Source organism: Xiphias gladius, chromosome 17 (genome assembly GCF_016859285.1).
Source record: "Xiphias gladius isolate SHS-SW01 ecotype Sanya breed wild chromosome 17, ASM1685928v1, whole genome shotgun sequence".
In the NCBI taxonomy this organism is placed as follows: Eukaryota; Metazoa; Chordata; class Actinopteri; order Istiophoriformes; family Xiphiidae; genus Xiphias; species Xiphias gladius.
The window spans coordinates 15,268,483-15,290,668 of record NC_053416.1 but is presented as its reverse complement, the minus strand read 5'-3'; the positions used below and the strand labels follow the sequence as shown (position 1 = coordinate 15,290,668).

Here is a 22,186-nt window from a genome sequence, read left to right as displayed (position 1 = left end):
TAGATGGTTGCTTTATTGTCAGAGGTGCATGGGGGACTAAACTGTCTTTGTCTACATTGTTGGGAGAAGGTAATTAACTCTAACCATTTTTTTGCCCAGCAATCAAAAAAATTCTCCAATTTAGTTAGCTAAAGGCATATTTAAAAAAAAAAAAAGAATCGTACAGTTTAGACACACAAAAAATAAAAAGAACACACTTACACTTCCTGTTTTTGAGTCCTGTAAGGTTATGACAAGTCTAGTTTTTCTCTAAAGTAATCAAAATCATTTTTACTCATAAGCTAAATAAACTTAATGGTTCATAAAGGTTTTTTAATTCAAAAGATTTCCTCTCAGACACACACAAACTGTGTGGCGTCTCGTCAACATCTCACAAAATGTGTAGCAGCCCTGGCTCCTCTTCTGCCTCATGATCGGGATTTAAAGTAATCTTTGCCATCCAAAGTATGATTAATTTTACCCTGCCTACGGTGTTTGTGTGTGTGCGTGTGTGGGGCTGCTGCCTGCCACAGACTCAGTTTTCATACTACTACAGGGGTGCCAAAGTCAAATATTCAAATTCTACACTTTGTGGCTTTAATCAACCTTTGCTAAAATTAGTAAATTCTAGTTTCTAAATCATTTTTATTCTGATCTATATATATCGATATATTCATTTGATGAATATGTGTTTGGTGAAGCCATCTTTTGTATATCCAGTTTATGTTCAGTCGCTTTATAAATTGATGCATATGTCTATGAATTAATCGGTGAAACCTTTTTTAAATCTCCCTTATTTACATCCAGTTAAGTAATGATTTAATTTAACTATTTGCAAGGTTCTATATTGTATCTACAGCATACAGTGAAAATAGTAACAGTATAGTATAATGCAGTGTAATAATATTAAATGTCCATTATCTGTCAAAGCCTCTTGTATTGCATTATTATTTATTTTTCCAAATTAATGAAGTTTGGGAAACTGAAGCCACCTGTTGGGACATGTTTTCCAAAATTTAACAGTACATTTCTTTATTTTTGACCTTACTGATGTACTGATTCTCAAGAAAGTGTCAAATATTTCTAAGCTTCTCAAAGCTCTGCTAGGAATGGGAACATGATTTTCAGAATTTCCCATGACCGTAGGAAACTTACCACAGAGGTTTTATTAATAATGCACCTACGATCACCTGAAAAGCCTGTATCATTTCTCTCCCTTCCTGCCACGAGGGTATTTAAGTGAGGAGATCACTGCTCTTGTGTTGCAGTAGATGCATTAAAGTAAAAAAAAAAAAAAAACAGACTCAGATCAAAACTTATGTACAGTTGCTTTGCTTCTTTTTAATTCATTTCTTTATGTCTCCCATGTACAGTAGTGTTATTGGAAGATAAGATGACAAAAGGCACAAAATTCACAATAAAAGAAAGAAAAACAGGAGACAAGTTAGCAGGAGTGAGAGAGAGAGTAAGAGAAAAAGAGAGAGAGAGATTTAACGGTTTAAAAACAGTTTGGGACTGTGGAATCATTTGGTTTCATACTCTGATTATAAATCGAGGAATCTAACAACAGATATCTATCAGATTGTCTCTCTTAAACTGTGTTCTCTCACAAGTTTGTATGGTGTCTTCAGGCTCTTAAAATGGATCTACTCTCAGCATGTTTTCAAACAGCCTTTTTTTCCGTGTAGCTGTAAACTCCAACCCTCCAGCACCCGGTCGAAGCCCGTCTTAGATGTAGAATAATTTCCCCTCGACCTCCATCGCTAAAAACAAGAGGGCAAAATCTGACTCGCACCGAGGCTCAGCTTAGGGCCGACACCATCAGCTAATTATGTGGATCAGTGAACTGACCCAAGCTGCCGTTATAGGTTCCTTTTCAGTGAGAGAGGCGAGTGTAGTTCAGAGACTGACAACAGAGGTACAACAACATTCAGAACAAAAATATATATTTGTACACTGTCCTGCCAATGAGACGTGGCCTCAGTGAGGGAAGAACGTGAGAAGGGGAGGAATCAGTGAACAGGGTTTTTGCTTCGCTTTCAATTTTTTTCCCCCCTCCAACTACAAACCACGCAGCAGTTCAGCTCTCCACTGCTTTGCTGGCGCATCCTAAAATCTGCAGTAAAGTTAATCTCTAACAATATGTAAGCAATGCACTTACTAGGTCTACAGCTGACGGTACTCCGCAAATCGTCTTATCAGCACTACATTTCAGCAGATCTAACTCTACATATCCTCACAAGACCTCTGTGAGTCTGTGTAAAGCTGAAGATTTAGTCAGGATCAAGTGTCAAGAGGGTGTGCTGTAGGTTTGGCAGGACAGTCTGGTCTATATATATGTGTTCATCTACATTAATTTATTTGCTATTTACAAAGTCAATACATACAGTACATCCACAAATCTCCATGATTAGGTTGGTAGCCCCATCATAGACAGTGAATGAGATACTTGATGGACACAGAGAGAGCTGGAGGGGTTGGACATCCGGGGCCAGTGTGTTTTCTTTAAAGAGGAGGCACAAGAAAATGGCTCGCAACGATGGGTTTAGAAACTTTATCCGGCAGATATACAAAGACATGAAAAAAGTGTCATGGAGATGGATGAAGATGGATACAAAGATTAGATTTTCAAAGTCGAAAAGTAAGTTTTGCCAAAGTTAGTCTGAACCATTATGTTTGAATAGTTGCCATTTGTACCGGGAGCAGTTTTTAAGGGTCTTTTTGAAAGAAAATTGCAGTTGGATTTATTGGCTGCTGTGCTTCGGCTTCAAACAGACCACATAAATGTAGAGGATAATGATCGCACAGGCACACTGCTCAGATACTTTCCGGTCAAGTGATGTAGTCAATTCGATTCTATGTTTCAATGTGAAACAAACAAACAAAAAAAGGCTGAATCTAACACGACTTGTTATGCTAATGACTGGGCAAATTGAATTGAAGCAGAAAAATGGACCTTCTGATTAATACATGTGAAGATAAATGTCACTGCCGGAAATCTGCTAGAAAACACGTGCATTTTTAGGAGTTTTGTCAAGTTGATGACAAAATGTTTATATGTGACTAAGCACAATTCAAGAGGCCCCGGAAGAGACAATGTCACTGCTGGTCCCTAAGAAAAAATGACTCAATTCTGTGAGAAACTCAGGTGGTTATTAAATATATAATATCGGAGATACAATGTCATCTATTTGACTATAGTAATTTCTTTCTCTCTGCACTGTAACTGTATTTCTTTTAGATTCTTCCCCAGACTGACCTACAATTTTCAAACGTTGAGCTGTCCTTTAATGTGGCAAAGAAGCAACATTTGCTACTGGGTAAAAACTGGATTTGATACAGTTTTTATTAAACACTGCTTTTCTAATAATTTAAATTGTGTACACACATTGTTATATTTTTAAAATTAAAAGTAAATAAGTTACATTTAATTTATTGGAGATGTGAAAATGATCAAATTAAACATTAATTAATTTTAAGTCATTAATAATGCTTTTTCTTCTATGCAGAAATCCGGATACAGACGTCAGATTAATCATTAACTTTTGTACTTTAAGTGCTTATAATTATCTACATACCTGTTCTGATGGCAGTTTTTTTTGGCCATGACACTCTTTTTCATAATCCAAATGTATTAACTGTGAGTGACCTGTGTCAGCATTATAGAAATGGCCTTTTGATGTTATCTGTTGCTTGCTCTTTAAAGTTCCCACACTGTTAAAGTATGCGGAGGATGCGGAGTATATAATGGATGGAAAAGGAGAAAAGAAATGTAACTGTGGACAAAGGAGGCCAAAAAGACATCAACAAGAGGAAGAAGGACAGTGCCTGTTGTTATAACTCCTCTAGCTCCATTACGTCCTCACTTCTTTACCCAGCCAGCATCAGATCTGTTCAAAGACACGCTACCGTACATCACTCATGTACACTCATGCATATACCGAAAAAAAACCCACACTATTACAAACAGTCTTCGGAACCCAGCAGGAGAAAACCCGCCTCATCCAAAGACAGACACAATAAAACCAGCATTTAATAAATAACTAACCAACAACTTAACCATCCTTGACTTTCATCTTGGACTCTGCTTCAGTTAAACCATTGTCACGGTAGGAACAAGACAGATTTGCGATGATAAAGGAGAGACCAACGTGTCATGGTAGTTATTGCTATCGCTGGATAATACCATTTATCCACTGAAGGAATGAAAGAATGGCTGACGGGGCAAGAATTGATGTAGATCACGTAAAGTTTTACTTTCAAGGAACTATTCATCTATCTACAGCGAGTGGCAGGAGCTGTTTTTCCTGGACGGCTTTTAATGTTAAAATCACCGCCATGATAAGGAGTTTTGCATTTGAAGGATGTGAAGCCTGTAGACAGAAAGACTGTCAGGCAAATAGAAAAAAGAGACAGTCCTACACTCACTTACGACTATTCTAGTTGTCTACTGTGCATTTTCCATTGTAGAGTCATACATTTTATCTTCTAACTTTGTGGACTATATCTCTCTTTGTGTCTGTGTATGTGTGTGCTTTACTGTATATTTGTGTTCAGAGTTGATCTTCAATTACTGCACTTTCAAGCAGTCTGTTTGACCAGCCTGATGAAACTGAAGAGGTACAGACAGAAACACACAAACACACACACACACACACACACACACACACACACACACACACACACACACACACACACACACACACACACACACACACACACACACACACACACACACACACACACACACACATAAACGCACAAACTCACAAAGCAGCAGAGAAGCCAATGAATGCATCAACATATTAAGGGAGATGCTGGGAAAAAAATCCTGGTAGGTCAGGACAATATTAGAGACACCGTAACACTCTAAGCACAATCCCGACCTTTCAGCTTGTAGATTTGCAAAGTGAATTGAACAGCAAAAGGAAAAACTGCATAAAGCATGACACAAATCCACCCCCACCCCCCCCCCAAACAAAAAGAAAAAAGAAAAATTCACAGGATCAAAATGCAACACTGAGCAGATACAGCTTGGTCTGGAAAAATAAACACCCACAGACAAACTTACGGAAAAAAATCATTTTAAAAACCCTGTTTATATATATATATATATTTATATTTCAATACAATTAATCAGCTCCCCGATATACTGTTTACTGTATATATACTGTACACATTGGGATATCTTAAATAGAAATCAATTCTAAATTGCAGAGATAAATGACACTATTCTCTGTCGTTTAGAACAGTTTAGAGACTGCGAGAAAGAAAGAGAGGACTGACTGACAAGATCTATAATGTTGCTACTGGAGGCCTCAGAGCAGTTAAGAAGACGGGGAAACTAGAAGGAAAAAACAAACAGAGACGGATGGGACTCAAGGGAGGTGGGATGGGGTGGAGGAGATCGTCTGAAAAACTGGGAGATTACTGGGTCCAGGTCCCTGAAAACCAGATTGTACCAGGGGAGGAGGAGCTTGGACCGGCCGGTCAGGTTATTTTATCAGTTGGAATAGAAGGAGGATGTGAATCCGCTGGTGTCTGGGTATTCTGGTCTGAAAGAGATAAAAAGAAGTAAGTGCATAAACAAAAGTCACTTCCACTGTCTGATACCCTGGCGTTTTTTTTTTTTTTCCTCATCAATATGCTTATTTATTCAGTCAGATTTCATCAGACTCAAACAGGACTTTTGAGGCTGAATCTGTGTACGAGCACAGTTGTGCTTGCTCACAGCGAGACGGTTTTGGGTTCACACCCTGGTTCGGCTGGCGCCTTTCTGTGTGGAGGTTTCATGTACTCCCCATGCCTGCGTGAGTTTCCTGCGGGTACTTTGGCTCCCTCCCACAGTACAAAGACATGCAGGTTAACCGCCGACTTTAATTGGCCCGTAGGTGTGAATGCGAGCACGACTGGTCGTTTGTCTCTATATGTCAGCCCTGTGATAGACTGGAGACCTGTCCAGGGTGTAGCCCACCTCTCGCCCAATGTCAGCTGGGATTGGCTCCAGCCCCCCGCAACCCTCAAAGGATAAGTGGGTATAGCTAATGGATGGATGGAATTTTCTTGTTACTCATCAGCCGACATATATCCAGCAATACTGATATATTTGTGATAAGCGAAAATTGACTGAAAATATCAGCCAAGCTGATGCTGTGGTCTGACTCTAAACACGTTACTGCGGAAAAAATAATGCAACAACAATTTTGGTTATTGATTAATCATTAAAGTAATTTATTTAAGTAAAAATGCCAAAACTTCTCTGCTTCAAGCTTCTGAAACGTGATTATCTTCTTTTTTTCTGTGTTTTATATCATTGTAAATTTAATATTTTTTCTGGACTGTTAGTTAAACACAACAAACAATGTTAAAGATATTACCTTGGGCTCTGGGAACTTGCAATGAGCATTTTTTTCTTTTTTCCTTTTTCTTTTTTGAATATGAAGACTATATAATCTATTAGTCAAAAAACTAAATTAATAGATATTTAAAAGAGTCTGCCTACACACAGACATCCAAATAAATACCATGGCACAATGCTAGGGAGCACAAATCACTTAAATTCCTCTCACCTGATGAGCAGCAGCATTCACAGTCTGACACAACCTCAGTCCTCTAGAGCCACCATCCCTTTCACGGGGTCCTTCACTCGCATCTGACACACACAAGAAAAAACAAACCAGAACATTTAATTCTCATTAAAACACAGATGTAATCATCATCATCGTCAGTCCTGTTTCAGGACTCTGAGACTATGATTGAATTACTTTTAGTGTTACTAATGTGTTTATATGTTTAGTTATTAGAAGAAATCAGATCTTCAAGAATGTGTCTGTATTTGTCCTCCTCAGTTTTTTTGTTTACCTCATCGAGCTCCCTGCGCGTCTCCTCCTCCATGCGACGGATGTCCTCCATGTTCAATTCAATCCACTTGTCGATCCAGCAGAACAGCTGACGGTGGAAATTAGTGAACAAACGCTTCTCTTGCTGAGGACAATGGGAAAAGGAAGATAAATTCATGGCTTGGAGCAACTGAATTTTTAAGTGCAAATGATAAAATGAAGCTGATTATCAGAGATGTTCAAGTCCATCCTGCTTCACCCTGTTTATCCACTAGAGGCTGGTACAGCACATATTGTACGTAGAGTATGTGCAGCACAATAGAGAGTGGTACTTTTCCACTATTAAATCAAGCTGACAGGACGTGAGAGACAGTATGTAATGTATGCATACACAGGATATACAGCACTATGGTGCCACAGTCCTTAACACACACACACACACACACACACGCGCAGCAATAACACTGTCCAGGAAGGAAAATAATACATTTCCTGTTAGACCAACATCACGTTAAACAGTTTGTTGTGAATAATCCCTGCTCAATATCTGACCTGCCTATGGCTACCTGGATGTCATAATGATCAGAAAGTGACAAACTGGCATGTACCAAAGTCCAAACTGTAAGCAAACCTTCTGAATGAAGTTCTCCACTTTATTTTGCAGGCCCCACCACTTGAATTTGACAGTAACAAGTTTGTAGGCACACATGTGTGGGCAGTCTGTCCTGTTTGGAAGGTCCTTCTGCAAGAGCACAAATATAAATACATGGATTTTTGAATTGTTAACAAAGGTTGCTGGGCAATAAAATACATATAGGCTCAATATTTTCCATTCATATGTTTAATCAGTTACATTCAGGGCCATAGCCACAAATGTATTTTAGAAATACTGAGGTCTTGAGTCCTCCCCGGTCCCCCAGTAAATTTTGACTAGACAACAACAAAAAGTTTCCAAAACTTTTGAATTACTTGACTTTTACATATCTTATAGATTCAGATAAGTGTTCAATTCTATTGTCTGTAAATTTAATTTCCCTACGTGACACCTTAAATCGTCTTTCAAAGCTTTCTCTGCAAACCAGTAATTACACTGGGACATATTTAAACCTTTATTTATTAATCCTCATATTTATTTGTTTGTTGGCTTAATTAAAATTTCAATAAACTGAGTTAAGAAATACTTGAATATCCACTAACTGCTAGTGGGTGTTTATAGTTTTGTTTAGCTCCCCAACTGGTTGCTAAAACCCACAAATTCACAAAAGTAGCTATGGCCCTGGGTGAATTATGATACAAAGTTTGTCCTGTACTTCAACACTGACTAAACAACAAGTATTAGCGCAAGTGATGTTTTTTATTTTGCACATCAATAATAAACAGTAATGTAGTTGGAGGTCTTTGTTTAACATGTATTTCAGGGGCTTCAGACGCGTCTCAACCAACATCTACAACAAGAGGCTATACCTTCCAGTCTGGACCTAGAGGGCCTCGTCCTGTCTTCACTGACTTGAACCTGCAAGGGTCCTCCTCTGGCTTATAGTCCTGGAGAGACATGAGAAAAGCCAGAATGAACATGTACAAGATGACACAAGAAGTAAGAGATCTAGAGTCTGTAATCATCTCAGTGCGGATCTTAAGTTGAACATATTCACCTTCGGCTCCACTTGGCTTCTGTCTGCAATATCAATATAGACTACATCCACCTTTTTCCAGGTTTCTGCATCCAAACCGTGTACCTGAAGCAGAGCCACAGAGCACAGCTAGATACAGGCACAAGTCTCTGCAGGCAGCACACATATGACAGAGATGAGAACGCAAGGCTCAGGGTAAAAATGTTTTTGATAGCCTGTATAATGCAAATGTAGCAAATTGTACTTGGGCAATACATCTCTGGTAATTCGTGGATACCTTTTTTTTTTTTTTTTTCAGTTTTACATGTTCACCATTTTTTTTTCATGATTATATTCACATTCATGTATATTTAGGAGCTCTATCCCAAAGTAATTATGGGAGCCTAAACAAGAGGGTTGCTTCTGGACAAGAATTCATAGAGCAGTTTTTAACTAGAAGACAAGTAAAAGGATTGAATCAGTGGGAAATGTTGGTACTACTCAGCTAGCATTATATGAAATGGGGCAACAAAAAAAACACAAAAACCGCCCATACCAAGCATGAGATAGAGTATGATTTAAGATCAAGCCTTAGTGGTGTAAAATGAGAACTTCTCTGCCATGTACATTGTCATCCCATGTCAAGTCATCCCAAATAACAACAAAAATGCTCATATCAAAATTCTTGAAGCTGCTCGTACACACAAACATACAGCCCCTCTGCTAATTACAGTCTTTAGTAATTACATTTTCAAGGTGTCCCATGTCAGGTTTGTGCCATGTCTCAATCTTGATCAGGAAGTTATCTTTCATATACTCGTTCTGCAGAGAAAAGAGTGAAGAGGGACAGTAAGTCCACAGAATTATATGTAAGCGAGTGAAAAACCATGAAATCCAATTGAGTTTGTGTGCAACATGCGCACATACCAACACACACGCACGTATACACACACACGCACACACAAAGTAATGGTGTCTGACTATCCCTTCTGTTGCTTTGTCCCTGAAATAGATCAAATTTCTTTCTCAACTTTCAGGTTAATTTGGTGCCTCTACGGGCATCAAAGTTTGGTGTGTCCTTTGTGTCGAAATAGACGAAATTTATAAGCACGAAAGGACAAAAATACTTACAGTGATAACTGCAGAGCCAGATGAAAGAAAGGAGCAAACAGAGAGAAAGAAAAACATAATGCAGTTAAGAATCATATGAGAAATGTAATAACATTTACAGTATTGGACAATGTACAGAGGTCAAGGGGAACTTTTAAACAGTATTTGACAGTGAGTATTATGTGTGTAGGTTCAGGTTGTGCCTTTGACTATCCTGTGTTTTTGTATGACAGATGGCTATCAGGCAGCTGGTAGTGTGTGTGTGTGTGTGATCACAGCCTTGAAGGCTCAAGTGATTGTATGGTTCTTCTCACTGGACATACAGTAAATTATTCAACTACTCCTTCAAGGTGACAGAGACCCCGACACACACACACACACACACACACACACACACACACACACACACACACACACACACACACACACACACACACAGAGGGAGAGAGAGACAGAGAGAGAGGGAGAGAGGTACCCAGAGAACGAAAAGTGCATGTACAGATCAGCATCTATGTGACCTCTAAGTAATTTGAGTCAATTGCATTCACACATATTTTAGGATGAAAGTGCACATGATTATGTGTAGCATCGTTATTTCCCTTTAAATCAACTATGCTGACAACAGGGACGGAAGTCCTGGGTTGTTGGTTTGGTTCAGCAACCTCTCTGACACCCGTTTTATGTTCATAAGGAACAGATCTCAGATATCAAATATTTTAAGGTTCTATTGAGGGTATGACTGCGGCTTCCCGAATTATTTTGAGGCACTGGTAAATAGCTTTGAAAGATTGGGTGGAGGCAGTGGTAATGAGTGCATCTTATGAGTCTGTGCTCAATAGATTAAAAGGTAGTTTGGAAGATGATACCTCCTCCATGGACCTCTTTTGGACCTTTATATAGATTGATGGAGTCAAGATTTCAAGCATAACCAGGGATTTCCTGTGACTGTGACATGTTTTCTTTTCATTTTATTATGGACCAAATTTCTCATTTCTAAGAAAGATAATTTTATTTATTTAACGAATCTTTTATTACCACTAAAGCTCTGTGAGTCAGTTATGGCAAAAATATGTACAATACAGTAACATATATGGTGCGTTACTAACCAAATATTTACTTAATCTATGTGACTAATACTGACAACATCGTAACTGCTCTTCCACAGAGCTTTGAAAGATGATGATGATGATGCAGTTTTGTGTTAGTACAAGGATTGTGTGTTTGTGACTGTCTGCTGTGTGCGTGTGTGTGTGTGTGTGTTTGTGTGTGTGTGTGTGTGTGTGTGTGTGTGTGTGTGTGTGTATGTGTGTGTGTGTGTGTGTGTGTGTTTGTGTTTGAGCTAGCTACCTGTGCGACAGTATGGGTATGCGTTCCAGGCTTTCTCGTGGATGTTGAGAGCTGAAGCTGGAGCCAACATTCTGACGAATGATGGCACTTTACTGCAGGAACAGGAAAGTGAAAAAAGAATAAAACCATTGTAAGTTAAATGGTATTTTAATTATTTTATTTTGCACTTATTTAACTATATTTTAATCAGGAGAGACTAGGTACATGAGTACAAAGCATAGTTAATAACATTAAGATTTTGGTGCACATTGCATTAATGTGTGTTTATATGGATAAGATAAGATGCATGTGTGGTCAGTAAAATGGACCATCATTAATGGATGGATCAAATCCCAGAAATGGGCAGAAACAGTCCTGTCCACATTCCTGCAATAAACTTAACCACAACAAACCTTTACCTGACCCACTAAACTCCAATCGTAAACTGATCGTAACTATTTGGACTTTTCTCCTAAAAATGAACCATCTCGAGGTGTTTTAATACCTAAACTTAACCATCTAGAGGCAGTTATGTGACATTATATCTTCTTAGCATTATCATCTTAACATCGTTATTCTTGAGTATGTTAACATGCTAACATTAGCATTTAGCTCAAAACATCCCTAAGTACAGCCTCACACAGCAGCTAGCATGGCTAAGTTTTTTTAAAACTTTGGACAGAGCCATGTTTTCCCCTGCTTCCTGTCTTTATGCTAAACTAAAATAACCTGGCTGCTGGCAGTGGCTTCAGATTACCGTAAACAAATGAGTGTGGTATCAATCTTTTCATCTACTCTATTTATGTATGCAAACAAGCATATTTCCCAAAATATTTAACTTTCTTTAAAAAGTATTAGTCATTTCTTTTAGCTTACTAGACTGCATGGAGTGAACCAGGAAGAAGACTTTAAAGCAGAAAAATGTATGAATGGATAGAATCCAAAAGATGTGCCCTCCAGAGAGAAATGAATGAAGTAGCCATCCTCAGTGAACTTTCTGCAAACGTCTTGCTTACCTCTGCAAATGGTAAATTTTGTGTGTGTACTGTCCCTTCTCTCCGTCTTTCTCGTAGGGCTCATTTTTTAAAACCTCCACTCCTTCTCCTCCACCAGTCTCATTCTTACTGGCCTCAGCCACAGAGTACAGCTGTCCAACCTGGTACTGAAAAAGATAAAAACAAACAAACAAACAAACAGGTTGGACTGGGGTATAATGTGTATTTAAAGGGGGAGAAATGACGAGTTGTTTCCCCTCAAGCCTCCCTTATTGAATGCATGTCGAAGTCGCCATGTATTATCCTGATGATGAGTGAGCTTTCACAGTCACATGCAGATATTATTTTCTTTTTTCATGTGTGTTATCAGCTCATCTATTTCAATCTTAACTGATGGATTTATTTTCCTTCTAATCCCTGATCGCTATATACCTTCTCCTTTCCCTGTCTCTGAATCCTCATAATCTCCTCCATACACTCTCGTTTGTCCTCCATCTTTAAACAGTGCTTAAACATAGGACAATAGCTCCTTTCATTTCTTAATCACCTCTAATCCACCATATAACCTCTGCACAAAGTAGGACCAGAGCACAGACGGACTTACAACATCACAAACATGGACAAGTTGATGTAGTAAGAATTATTCTATTATTTTCGCAGATAAGAGATTACAGTTATTCTTTCTAGTCCATTGTCCATTTATTTACATTTACATTCTTTAAACCATGGGAATATTATAGGTTACATGTTGATACATTTATAATAAAGCAGTAGTGTCCCCTGTGGTCAACTTGTACACGAAACCAATGATATACAGTGCATTCAGAAAGGATTCAGACCCCTTCACCTGTTTGACATTTTGTTATGTTGCAACCTTATACAAAAATCTACACTTAATACGCCATAATGAGAAAGCAAAAACAGAAATTTAGAATGTTTTGCAAATTTATCAAAAAAGAAAAGACTGAAACATCACATTGACAGACTATTCAGACCCTTCACTCAGTACTTAGTTGAAGCACCTTTGGCAGCGACTATAGTCTTGAGTCTTCTTGGGTATGACGCGACAAACTTTGCAGATCTGGATAAGGGGATTTTCTGCCATTCTTCTCTGCAGATCCTCTTAAGTAGCTCAAGTTGGATGGGGACCGTCCAACTCGAGCGACCATTTTCAGGTCTCTCCAGATATGTTTGATTGTGTTGAAGTAAAGGCTCTGGCTGGGCCATCCCCCAGCATGATGCTGCCACCACCATTCACCGTTGGGATGGTATTGGCAGGTGATGAGTGGTGCCTGATTTCCTCCAGACATGATGTTTAGAATTTAGGCCAAACAGTTCAATCTTGGTTTCAGTTGAATAAGGGCTTTCATGTGTCTTTCCATGAGGAGAGTCTTGTGTCTTGCCATGCCGCCATAAAGCCCAGATTGGTGGAGTCCTGCAGTAATGGTTCTTCCACTGAAGAATTATGGAGGCCACTGTGCTCTTGGGAACCTTCATACACAAGAAATCTTTTTGTAGCCTTCCCCAGATAAGTGCCTTGACACAATCCTGTCTCTCAGCTCTGCAGGCAGTTCCTTCCACCTCATGGCTTGACTTTTGCTCTGATAAGCCTTTCCAAATCATGTCCAATCAATTGAATCATAACAGGTGGACTTCAATCATGGTGTTGGATCATCTCTAAGATGATCACGAGAAATCGGAGGCACCTGAGTTTAATTTCAAGCGTCATAGCAAAGAGTCTGAATACTTATATCAATGTGATATTTCAGCTTTTCTTTTTTAATTAATTTGCAAACATTTCTAAATTTCTGTTTTCAGTTTGTCATTATTGGGTATTGAATGTAGACTGATGAGGGAAAAAATGAATTAAAACAATTTTTGTATAAGGTTGCAACATAACAAAATGTGAAAAAGTGAAGGGGGCTGAATACCTTCTGAATGCACTGTAGGAACCAGAGTGGATTTGACACTGAAATGTTTGAATTAGTTCATCCAATCATTAGTCATTTGATTTAACAGGGATAGTGAACTGAGGCCAAATCCTAGATATATTTGCAGTGGGACTAAATGGTTAAACTTTGTCGAATACCCACAGATCATGTGTGCAGTGCAGATGGTCACTACTGCATTAATTATTTTAGCTACTTTAGATTTTCAGATGTTAGGAATGTGACCAAGAAAAAACTTCAGGGAACAGAAAAGTTCACTGAGACTGCTCCTCTCAACCATGACCTTTTTACCTTTTGTGTGCATTCAAAAGGTTACTCCTCTGCAGCAACAGCAATGGATGGCAGAAAGAAAAAAGACCCAGATGAACTGTGCCAAACAGGCTTAAATGACCTTCACATAATGTCGACACTGATGTTTTGGAAAGGAGGAATAAGTGTGGCCATGATGAGAGAAAGTCAAACGTAAACTGGAGACTGATTCCCTTAAATGAGCTGCAGATACCGCAACTGCCGAGTTAATAAATGGGTTGCAGGAACAGCAAAGCCTCCTTGGTAACAGTGTTGGACAAATATAATTCAACCTTTTTTGTGGGATGACTCCATTTTCAGTTAACAGACAGGAAATTCAATTCGTTAAATTCTCCAGGGGTTTCAACACCTGGAACAATCTCATTCAACATTTACTCCCCCCCAAAAAAACCCTTTGTTCAAAGACATTAATCTATTGCCATCCCTTGTGGGCAAAAAGTGAAATAACTGAATGAATCCAAATCAAATCAAGTTGAGGATGGATTGAATCTTTACGCAGTTAAAGTGTTTGGGCAGATAGCAAACCTCTATATCTGGTATTCGGTGGCAAATAACTGAAGACTGCTGCTTCAGACATCAGAGTGCAAGAAAGAGACGACGAAGCTCTGGAGAGATGTGATGTGAAGGGCAGAGAGGACACATGGTTCAAGAGACAGGGGATGTTACTCAACTGTCTTCAGGCTTTGTAGATCACATTTTAGTCAAATAATTCTCTTTCAGTATTTTTCCAGCATCTAATCGTGACATAGCATGCTGACTGGGACCCAATTTCCAGGCTTCCTGCTTGAGAGGAAACCTGCCTCATTATGTAGAGATATGACTAAGATGGCCACAGCAGCACGTGTAGATCTAGAGCCTCCGTACACCAGAGGGAATGAAAATGAAAATATACAACATATATAAGGGGGATACGGCATTCTAATCTCAGCTGCAAACAGGTTATCCCGTCTTTGAGCACTCACTGGTGCTTCACACTCATACTTGAGACTGTTTAGTGTGTGTATGAGCAGATTAAGTGCTTCAGATATTTATCTTGTCATTAATAAACAGCATGAGTCAAAGGTCTCTAACTTAAGTAGATTACTCTCACGTAAATGCAAATAATCCATAAAAATCAAGCAGAGTACGAGGGAGGTACACACGATGTCATGGAAGTGGTTTCAGGCGGCTCATTTCCAATGCAGGCCTGAATAGAAAAGCAAACTGCAATGGAAATGAGGATAACAGGGGACATAGGGACAGCCAGAGAGAAAGAGGATGAGGACGGTGAAAGACTGTGCTGACTGTGTTGATTCAACGCACTACACTATCTTGAAACCTTCTTTGATACGATGGATGCTCATCAGAGCTTTAAAATATCAAGATTTCAAGAGTTATTCTCAAGGTGATCACTGCTGCATTTTTTCTATGCATTGGATATGTGATATATCTCTCCTGAACATATAAAGTCTCATGTGTGTTTCAGAACATGCACAATTTAAATATAAACACATGTCAAAGCCCAAATATTATCCAAAGAAGCACCGCTTTAGTGATGGCAGGCACTTGTGCTTCACTCTTCTGAATAAAGTGAACCAAGGAATCGGATAACAAAAGCTAACACACACACACACACACACACAAACACAAAATAACACGCACGTATTCACACACACACACACACACACACACACACACACACACACACACACACACACACACACACACACACACACACACACACACACACACACACACTTAATTTTACTGGAATAAAACTTACCTCTTCCACAGAGATAGGAAGAATCACTCGACTGGAAGAGAAGGAAAAAGAAAGAAAGTTACTGAAAAAATCATACAGGCACAATCAAACAAAAACTTTACTCCTCCTGAGCTCTACTCATTGTATAGTTTGTATTTTGAAGCTCAGAAGGATTGATTTGTAAAACTACATTTTTCTGATGTTGGTGGGCTTAACATACATTGAGCAACAGGCACAATTTTTATTGTGACATAATTGTGCATTATAATGTGACATTCATCATGCTTCAGTTTGATGATAATGAATTTTCTCCGCGAACTGGTTTAGCCCGGAGAAATCCTGTGAGTGACACACTGACAACAGGAAGTGGCATCTTTAACCATTCAGCTCGACACAGATCTGGACACCAATTTTCTGACAAACATGCGTCTTCTCCATGATGCTGTTTCAGACGACTCTTCAGTTGAGCCAGCGGGGATTTCTTAGCTACATGTACAGTATATGAGCTATACAAACAGTAGATGACGATCAAACAGTTTTGGCCCTGACTTCCTTAAAACCTAATCCGTATCCCAGATCAGTACTTCCCAAGTTACATTTTTTAGAGGAATTTCATCCCGTACAGAGAAAAGAGTAGTTCTTCATTGATTTTGCAAAGTAGATGACAAGGCTACTTGTGTATTCTTTGGCATGAAACATTATCCTTTGTTAACAATAATTATAGGATAATAAAATCAAACACGGATTCCAAACTGAACATAGAAAAAGTCTGCTGAGTAGGAAATTCATTTGACAGTGTCACACTTTGACACTGTGACACTGAGTCATCTGGAGAGAACAAATGATCTATTCTTTGCTATTCTGAGGGGAAGATTAGAATATGCTTCACTGAAGCAGGATTTCAGCTTGTTTGTCTGAGTGGTTCTTTTATAAAGGTTTATAAAAGAGGTCACTTTATATAAGCAGAAAGTTGTGTTTCAGATAAACACTGATTTTTAATTGGTTATTCAAATGTTTTTACATAATCACGACAAAGCCTAGATAAACTGTAGGATTATCACTTTTTGTTATCTAATAGTGTACTCATCAGTTATTGATTATTTGTTGTACTGTGTAAAATGTAGCTTTTTTAAGAGCTACACCTTTGTAGGGGCCAATACAAACAAACGTTATTTTCTTGTTACCAAAGAGGACACTACTAATTAAAGTTACCATTTTCTAAGTCTGCTCAGTGCTAACCAGCTCTCTGTTAGCGCTCACGCCTGCACTTCTGCCTCATGATCGTGATCCCGGGTGTGTCCATCTACATGATTATTTATGCTCTGCCTTTTTAGAAATGATACCCAGCCTTCTGCTCATTACGTTCTATAATTATGTTGCCATTTTTATTTTATTTTATAGGTTTTATTTCTTCAATTCTTTAAAAGTTTTTATGGTTGCTAAAAATTGTTGAACGTTTCCGTAGGTCAGGTGAACACTGGCACCTCCTAGTGGGTAGAAACTAACTACTACATGTGGCCCACATTGGTTGTCCTGGACGTAAAATAATGTTAAGTAAGTTAGTGTTGAAAAGTATATGTACAAAGTCTAATTCTTTTGGCTATATAAAGCTTACCAAAAAGATTATCCATATGGAAATAGCATTTTGTGGTTCACGTGTTCCTGCCGTTTTGCCTTTTGCCATAAATTGTTTGTCTCAAACATTTTTCCATTTCACCACTGCGTTTACAAAAGAGCGATGACAAAATGATGACAGCGAGGATGCCAGTACTCTCTCTGAATGAGCCAAGAACAAATTTGTTTTTGTTCACATTTTGACTGAGAGGCAACAGGCCCAGTGAAACAAAGATATTGGTAAAACAGAACTACCTGCATAGCATGTTGCACTTAGTGAGTCCGTGATCAGTTGTAAGTGTTGTGAACATCAAGATGCATAAGGAAACAAACCCTTGTGTTGTTTCGTTCTCCTTATGAATACTTTTCGTAGGGCACTCATTCATACCCACCGTATGTCAGATCTGGTAATGAGATGGTAAATCAGATTTACCATTGTGATCAGATGATCAGTGCAGTAATAGAAAACGATGTGTTGATTCATCATTAGGTTTTTTTCGCTCTGGCAGAATAATGTCACAAATTTAGAAATCCACTAATATTCACATGTAATCTAATATGTAACATGTAATCTAATAAATCCCTCTTTCCAGATTGATGTGAATTAAAAGGGGTAAAAAGTAAAATAAATATGATCAAATATTTAATATTGACAACTTTATATTTAGGGAAAAACATTGCTGGGTACAAGTTATTAATAGTGACTGAGAACTCAGAATTAAAAAGACAAAAAGGTTCAAGTTCAGGGAAACTTTGAAAATTCTTTGGTTTTATTCTTTGGTGATGCTGCTCCAGTTATCTTCAAAGGTACTGCCCATGCACAGACAGTATTCATGTGTGAAGCAAGACTCATTTTGTACACACATGCGCACGCACACCATTTCTGAGCTCTTTTATACTGATATACAGATTTCTGACGCTTTGCGCTTTTCGCACCACATAATGCACATGTACAGTATGCAGCTCTGCCGATTGTTTAGTAATTGTGTGATGTATAGCCATATGCAGACGACCCTGCAGCCCACTCGCCACTGAATGGACTTTGGGTCCGAGTCCCAACCAGACATTGAATGGGGGACCAGATGCTGCAAGGAAGGCAGAGACAGTGAAAACCCCTCCGTAATGTCCAACGACAATATTAAAATGTGATTCCATTCACAGTATATCTTCTAATTTTCTTTACAATGAAGCATTGCAGCTATTTGTTTGTCATTATTGCACATCTTTTACAATGCTCATCTCTCAATGCTCAAGCAAGTCTTTTGTGTAGCTTAGTATGAGGTTAACATTAAACAGAGAAATATTTTAAATACGCAGTAGAATTTTAACATAATATTAAGTAAAACAAGGACTAAATCATCTTAAAGCTCTGTCTCTGTAAATCTCCCAGGTCTAAAGGTCCTGACAGGAATATCAGGTGACTTTCTGTTGCTTCAGGAAAAAAAACACCCCTCTATTCTTCCTTTCTGTCCTTTCCTCTTCATTTTTTTTTACTCTATCTTCCTCTTTCACTGCTATTCAATGTCTTTGTCCCATCATACATTTCACAGTGGATTGCTATACACCTGCCAAAGCTCATGGAAGTGCAGAAAAAAAGTGGATCAGGAGTTATTTAGGTCAGTGGTTCAGGTGAGCACTACTGAGTCAAAAGAAAACCTGTTTGTACTACAGTAGCACACGGGTCAATTAACTGTCTCTTGACTCTCATGATGGCATCATGGTGTGTGTACGCATGTACAAGGCTCTTCGTGCGCCCATGTGTTGACAGTGTGTAAGTGCATTCAGCATTTAATCGTGAGCGATTTAATTAAATTCCAGGCAGACTGCTGAGGCCCAGACTCTCCCTAATCACTTCAGATCTTTAGCCAGTGCCATCACTCTGATCCTGAGCTTTTTTTGAGCTGGGCCATTTAGTGATTAAATACATGTGGTGAAAAATCCAGACAATAGTCAATGTTGATAAATGAATGCCCATTTTAGCCAGATTCTGATAAATATACATTTTTCAGGATCAGATAGTGTTGTTTTTAAGTAGAAGCTGCAAATAGCTGAAATTTGTGCCAATTTACAGTAGCTCTGACCTCACATTGCAATATAAACCATGAAAAAATACATTTATAATTGAAAAATGGGAAAAAACAAGATATATTTTAAATATTTCATAGAAAAGCAGGTGGAAAATCATCTGAAACTATACTATAACACCAAAGATGTGAAGGAAATGAGATGGATGACTTTTTCTACAGGTGGGTCACTGGCTCCTCGAGGCAAAATGAGGCTGGTGTAGCAGTGATGCAAGTTAAGAGCATGAAAATGTTAGGAACCACCATCCTGTCCGAACTCGACAACCACGTCTAATACCTCACTTCGTGATTATCTGAAGGCCAATATCATTCCCAGTTCATCGGCAATATATCGACCTTCCCCTCATTCTATCCACCAACTGATTCTGGGTAGGCCTCGTTCAGTTTTTCCTTACAGCACACACGGGCCTGCAAAAGCAGTGTGTTAAAGCAATGTGTTAAAAATACACAGATCTCTCCCTTTGCACGCGAGATCCCACTTTATCTGCCATCCGGTCCAGCTGTCAAATTCTCAGAAATGCCTGACTGGTGCGTCAAAACCTCGCCATTAGCCATTTTTTTTTTTTTTGCCAAAGCTTTGCTCCCACCTCCCCTACCTGCCCATTCCCACCCCTGCTTCCCCTCGAGCATCCCTCCAACCCCTTGGTCCCCACACGCCTCGCTATCCCCATTCCTCCGGAGGTAAATGCCGGAATGCCCCGCCAGTCGTTTCACCTTCACCGCGAATCAATAACATGGCCACAGCGGCTGACATGGATGGACACTGGCACGGCGCGGCGTGCACCAGCCATTTCTGCCTCAGCACCACTACTCCCATCGAACGTCCGTCATTTTGGCACCGGGGCAAAGCGAGTTACATGACATCGCCACGGCGAAAGCCTGCCGAGCTCACTTGAGGGCTTGCGAGGCACAATGTGAAGGGCACAGCCATGCCTGCGCCGGCCGCTGATGCAGCTACAGCCGCCGCTCTATCATCTCTCGGTTTATTCGCTCAGTACTTCAGAGTGATGGAGTGTCGTGTGCGTGACATGGAGACAGGCAGATACGGGATGTCGACATCACCCTGGCCGCACTCCTGTAATTCCACTCTCGGGCGACCGGCCACAATGTCAGCGCTGTGAAACCAGACGGATAAACGCGCACACATTCTCCTCTCTCTCTCTCTCTCTCTCTCTCTCGCTCACACACACACACAGACACACACACACACACTCACACAGACACACAGACACTCACACATGCACACACTGCTACTTACAATTCCTTTATGAGCATTTTTTTTTCCGTCGGCGGTGCAGTATATCCCGGAGGGAAGCAGCTCAATACAGGTCCAGAAACAGGGTCGATCCCTCCCTCCGTCAGTCTCTTCTCTCTCCGCTTGCTTCTCTCCCACCTCTCCCCCTCTATGTCATTCTACCTCCACAGTCGCCTATTTTCTTCAAATTCACTTCCTGATCGGGGCCGCGGCGCGGCGTTGCTGTTGCGCGCACCGAGGCCTGTGCAGAGCAGACTACACACAGAAAAGGATGGTGCACCAGGGGTGGTGTGTGTGTGTGTGTGTGTGTGGTGGTCGTCCGTACAGCTGAGACCTGATGACTGAGAGGGCCAAGCTCAGCCGTCCAATTTTATAAGTACATAATAAATAAAAATAGTGATATTGACAGCGCGATATGTCTATAAAACCGCCTAATTCTGCTGATTCTGGAGCAGCTCAAACCGACGCTCCGTGGGAGCAAAAATACGATAAGAAAAAAATAAAACAAGATTAAATAAAATAAAGTTCCCGTTCAAGTCTGTAATTTAAACTGTAGACTGGTCATACAAATAGCTTTTTGAAGCTGAGATGAAATTTCGTGGATAGGGCGTATTATAAAACTTAACTTTATTTTACCACAGCAGGCTGCTAAGACGGCAGCACCAGAACATAAAACATAGGCTAGGAAACCGGACTTTATGAATTAGACAGAGCCCGGAGAGGACGATCGACAACTCATAGGATCAGGGTAATGTAAGACTGACATAAACAGCCATAAATACTATATACCACAACAAGAAATACCCCTGTAGCAGCAGATGGACAGTGGATTAGAAATATAAGTAAAGAAATATTTATTAATGCTGGAAATCACAACGGCTGTGCCGTGGTACAGGCCAAACGGGTTTCTCTGGACCATTTTTCTTATGAGTGTGCTCCAACCTCTGCGTCATAGCAGTCACGGTGACGTAGAAGCGTGGACCTCCGCCGCCGGAGTGTGTACGGGCATGGCAGGGGACCACCACCAATGGCACGGGCGCACGGTGCGTCAGCCCTCTGAGCCCTTTGAACAAGGTCGCGGCATCTAATGTGATTGTGTGCATCCGGAAATCCCGGACCCTCTCCTGTCCACGAGGTGCCTGTCTCTGATGACTGACACCGCCACCGTTTGGTTTACGTTGCAGCGACTTTCAAGTGCTACGCGTCCAACAAAGACCTCATGTTGTAAGATGAAATCGCGGAGGCAGGCCTGCACAGTCGTCCTCATACATCCACATAAGAATTACGGGCAGATCTGTAATTCTCTCAAGGACCCCTGGAGGTCCCCTGGCCACACTTTGGTCCACCACCCACGGGTCTATAGGATGGTTTCGGC

At 39.9% G+C, this 22,186-nt stretch overlaps 1 protein-coding gene across 2 annotated transcripts; it reads right to left on the bottom strand.

Annotated features, from left to right (window-relative positions):
- Positions 1-5,088: 5,088 nt before the first annotated feature.
- Positions 5,089-21,984, bottom strand: pitpnab (phosphatidylinositol transfer protein, alpha b). 2 transcript variants are annotated; one of them, XM_040150659.1, is made up of 12 exons: positions 21,754-21,984; positions 15,880-15,910; positions 11,881-12,026; positions 10,886-10,977; positions 9,560-9,567; positions 9,176-9,250; positions 8,471-8,554; positions 8,283-8,360; positions 7,450-7,560; positions 6,841-6,963; positions 6,549-6,631; positions 5,089-5,534 (listed from the first exon to the last, which is right to left on the bottom strand). In XM_040150659.1, the coding sequence occupies exons 1-11, from the start codon at positions 21,912-21,914 to the stop codon at positions 6,584-6,586; spliced, it is 957 nt and encodes a 318-aa protein (XP_040006593.1). In that variant the 5' UTR covers positions 21,915-21,984; the 3' UTR covers positions 5,089-5,534; positions 6,549-6,583. The 2 variants fall into 2 exon arrangements, with proteins under 2 accessions (XP_040006593.1, XP_040006595.1); XM_040150661.1 differs by lacking the exon at positions 21,754-21,984 and adding an exon at positions 20,815-21,035.
- Between the last annotated feature and the right edge of the window lie 202 nt (positions 21,985-22,186).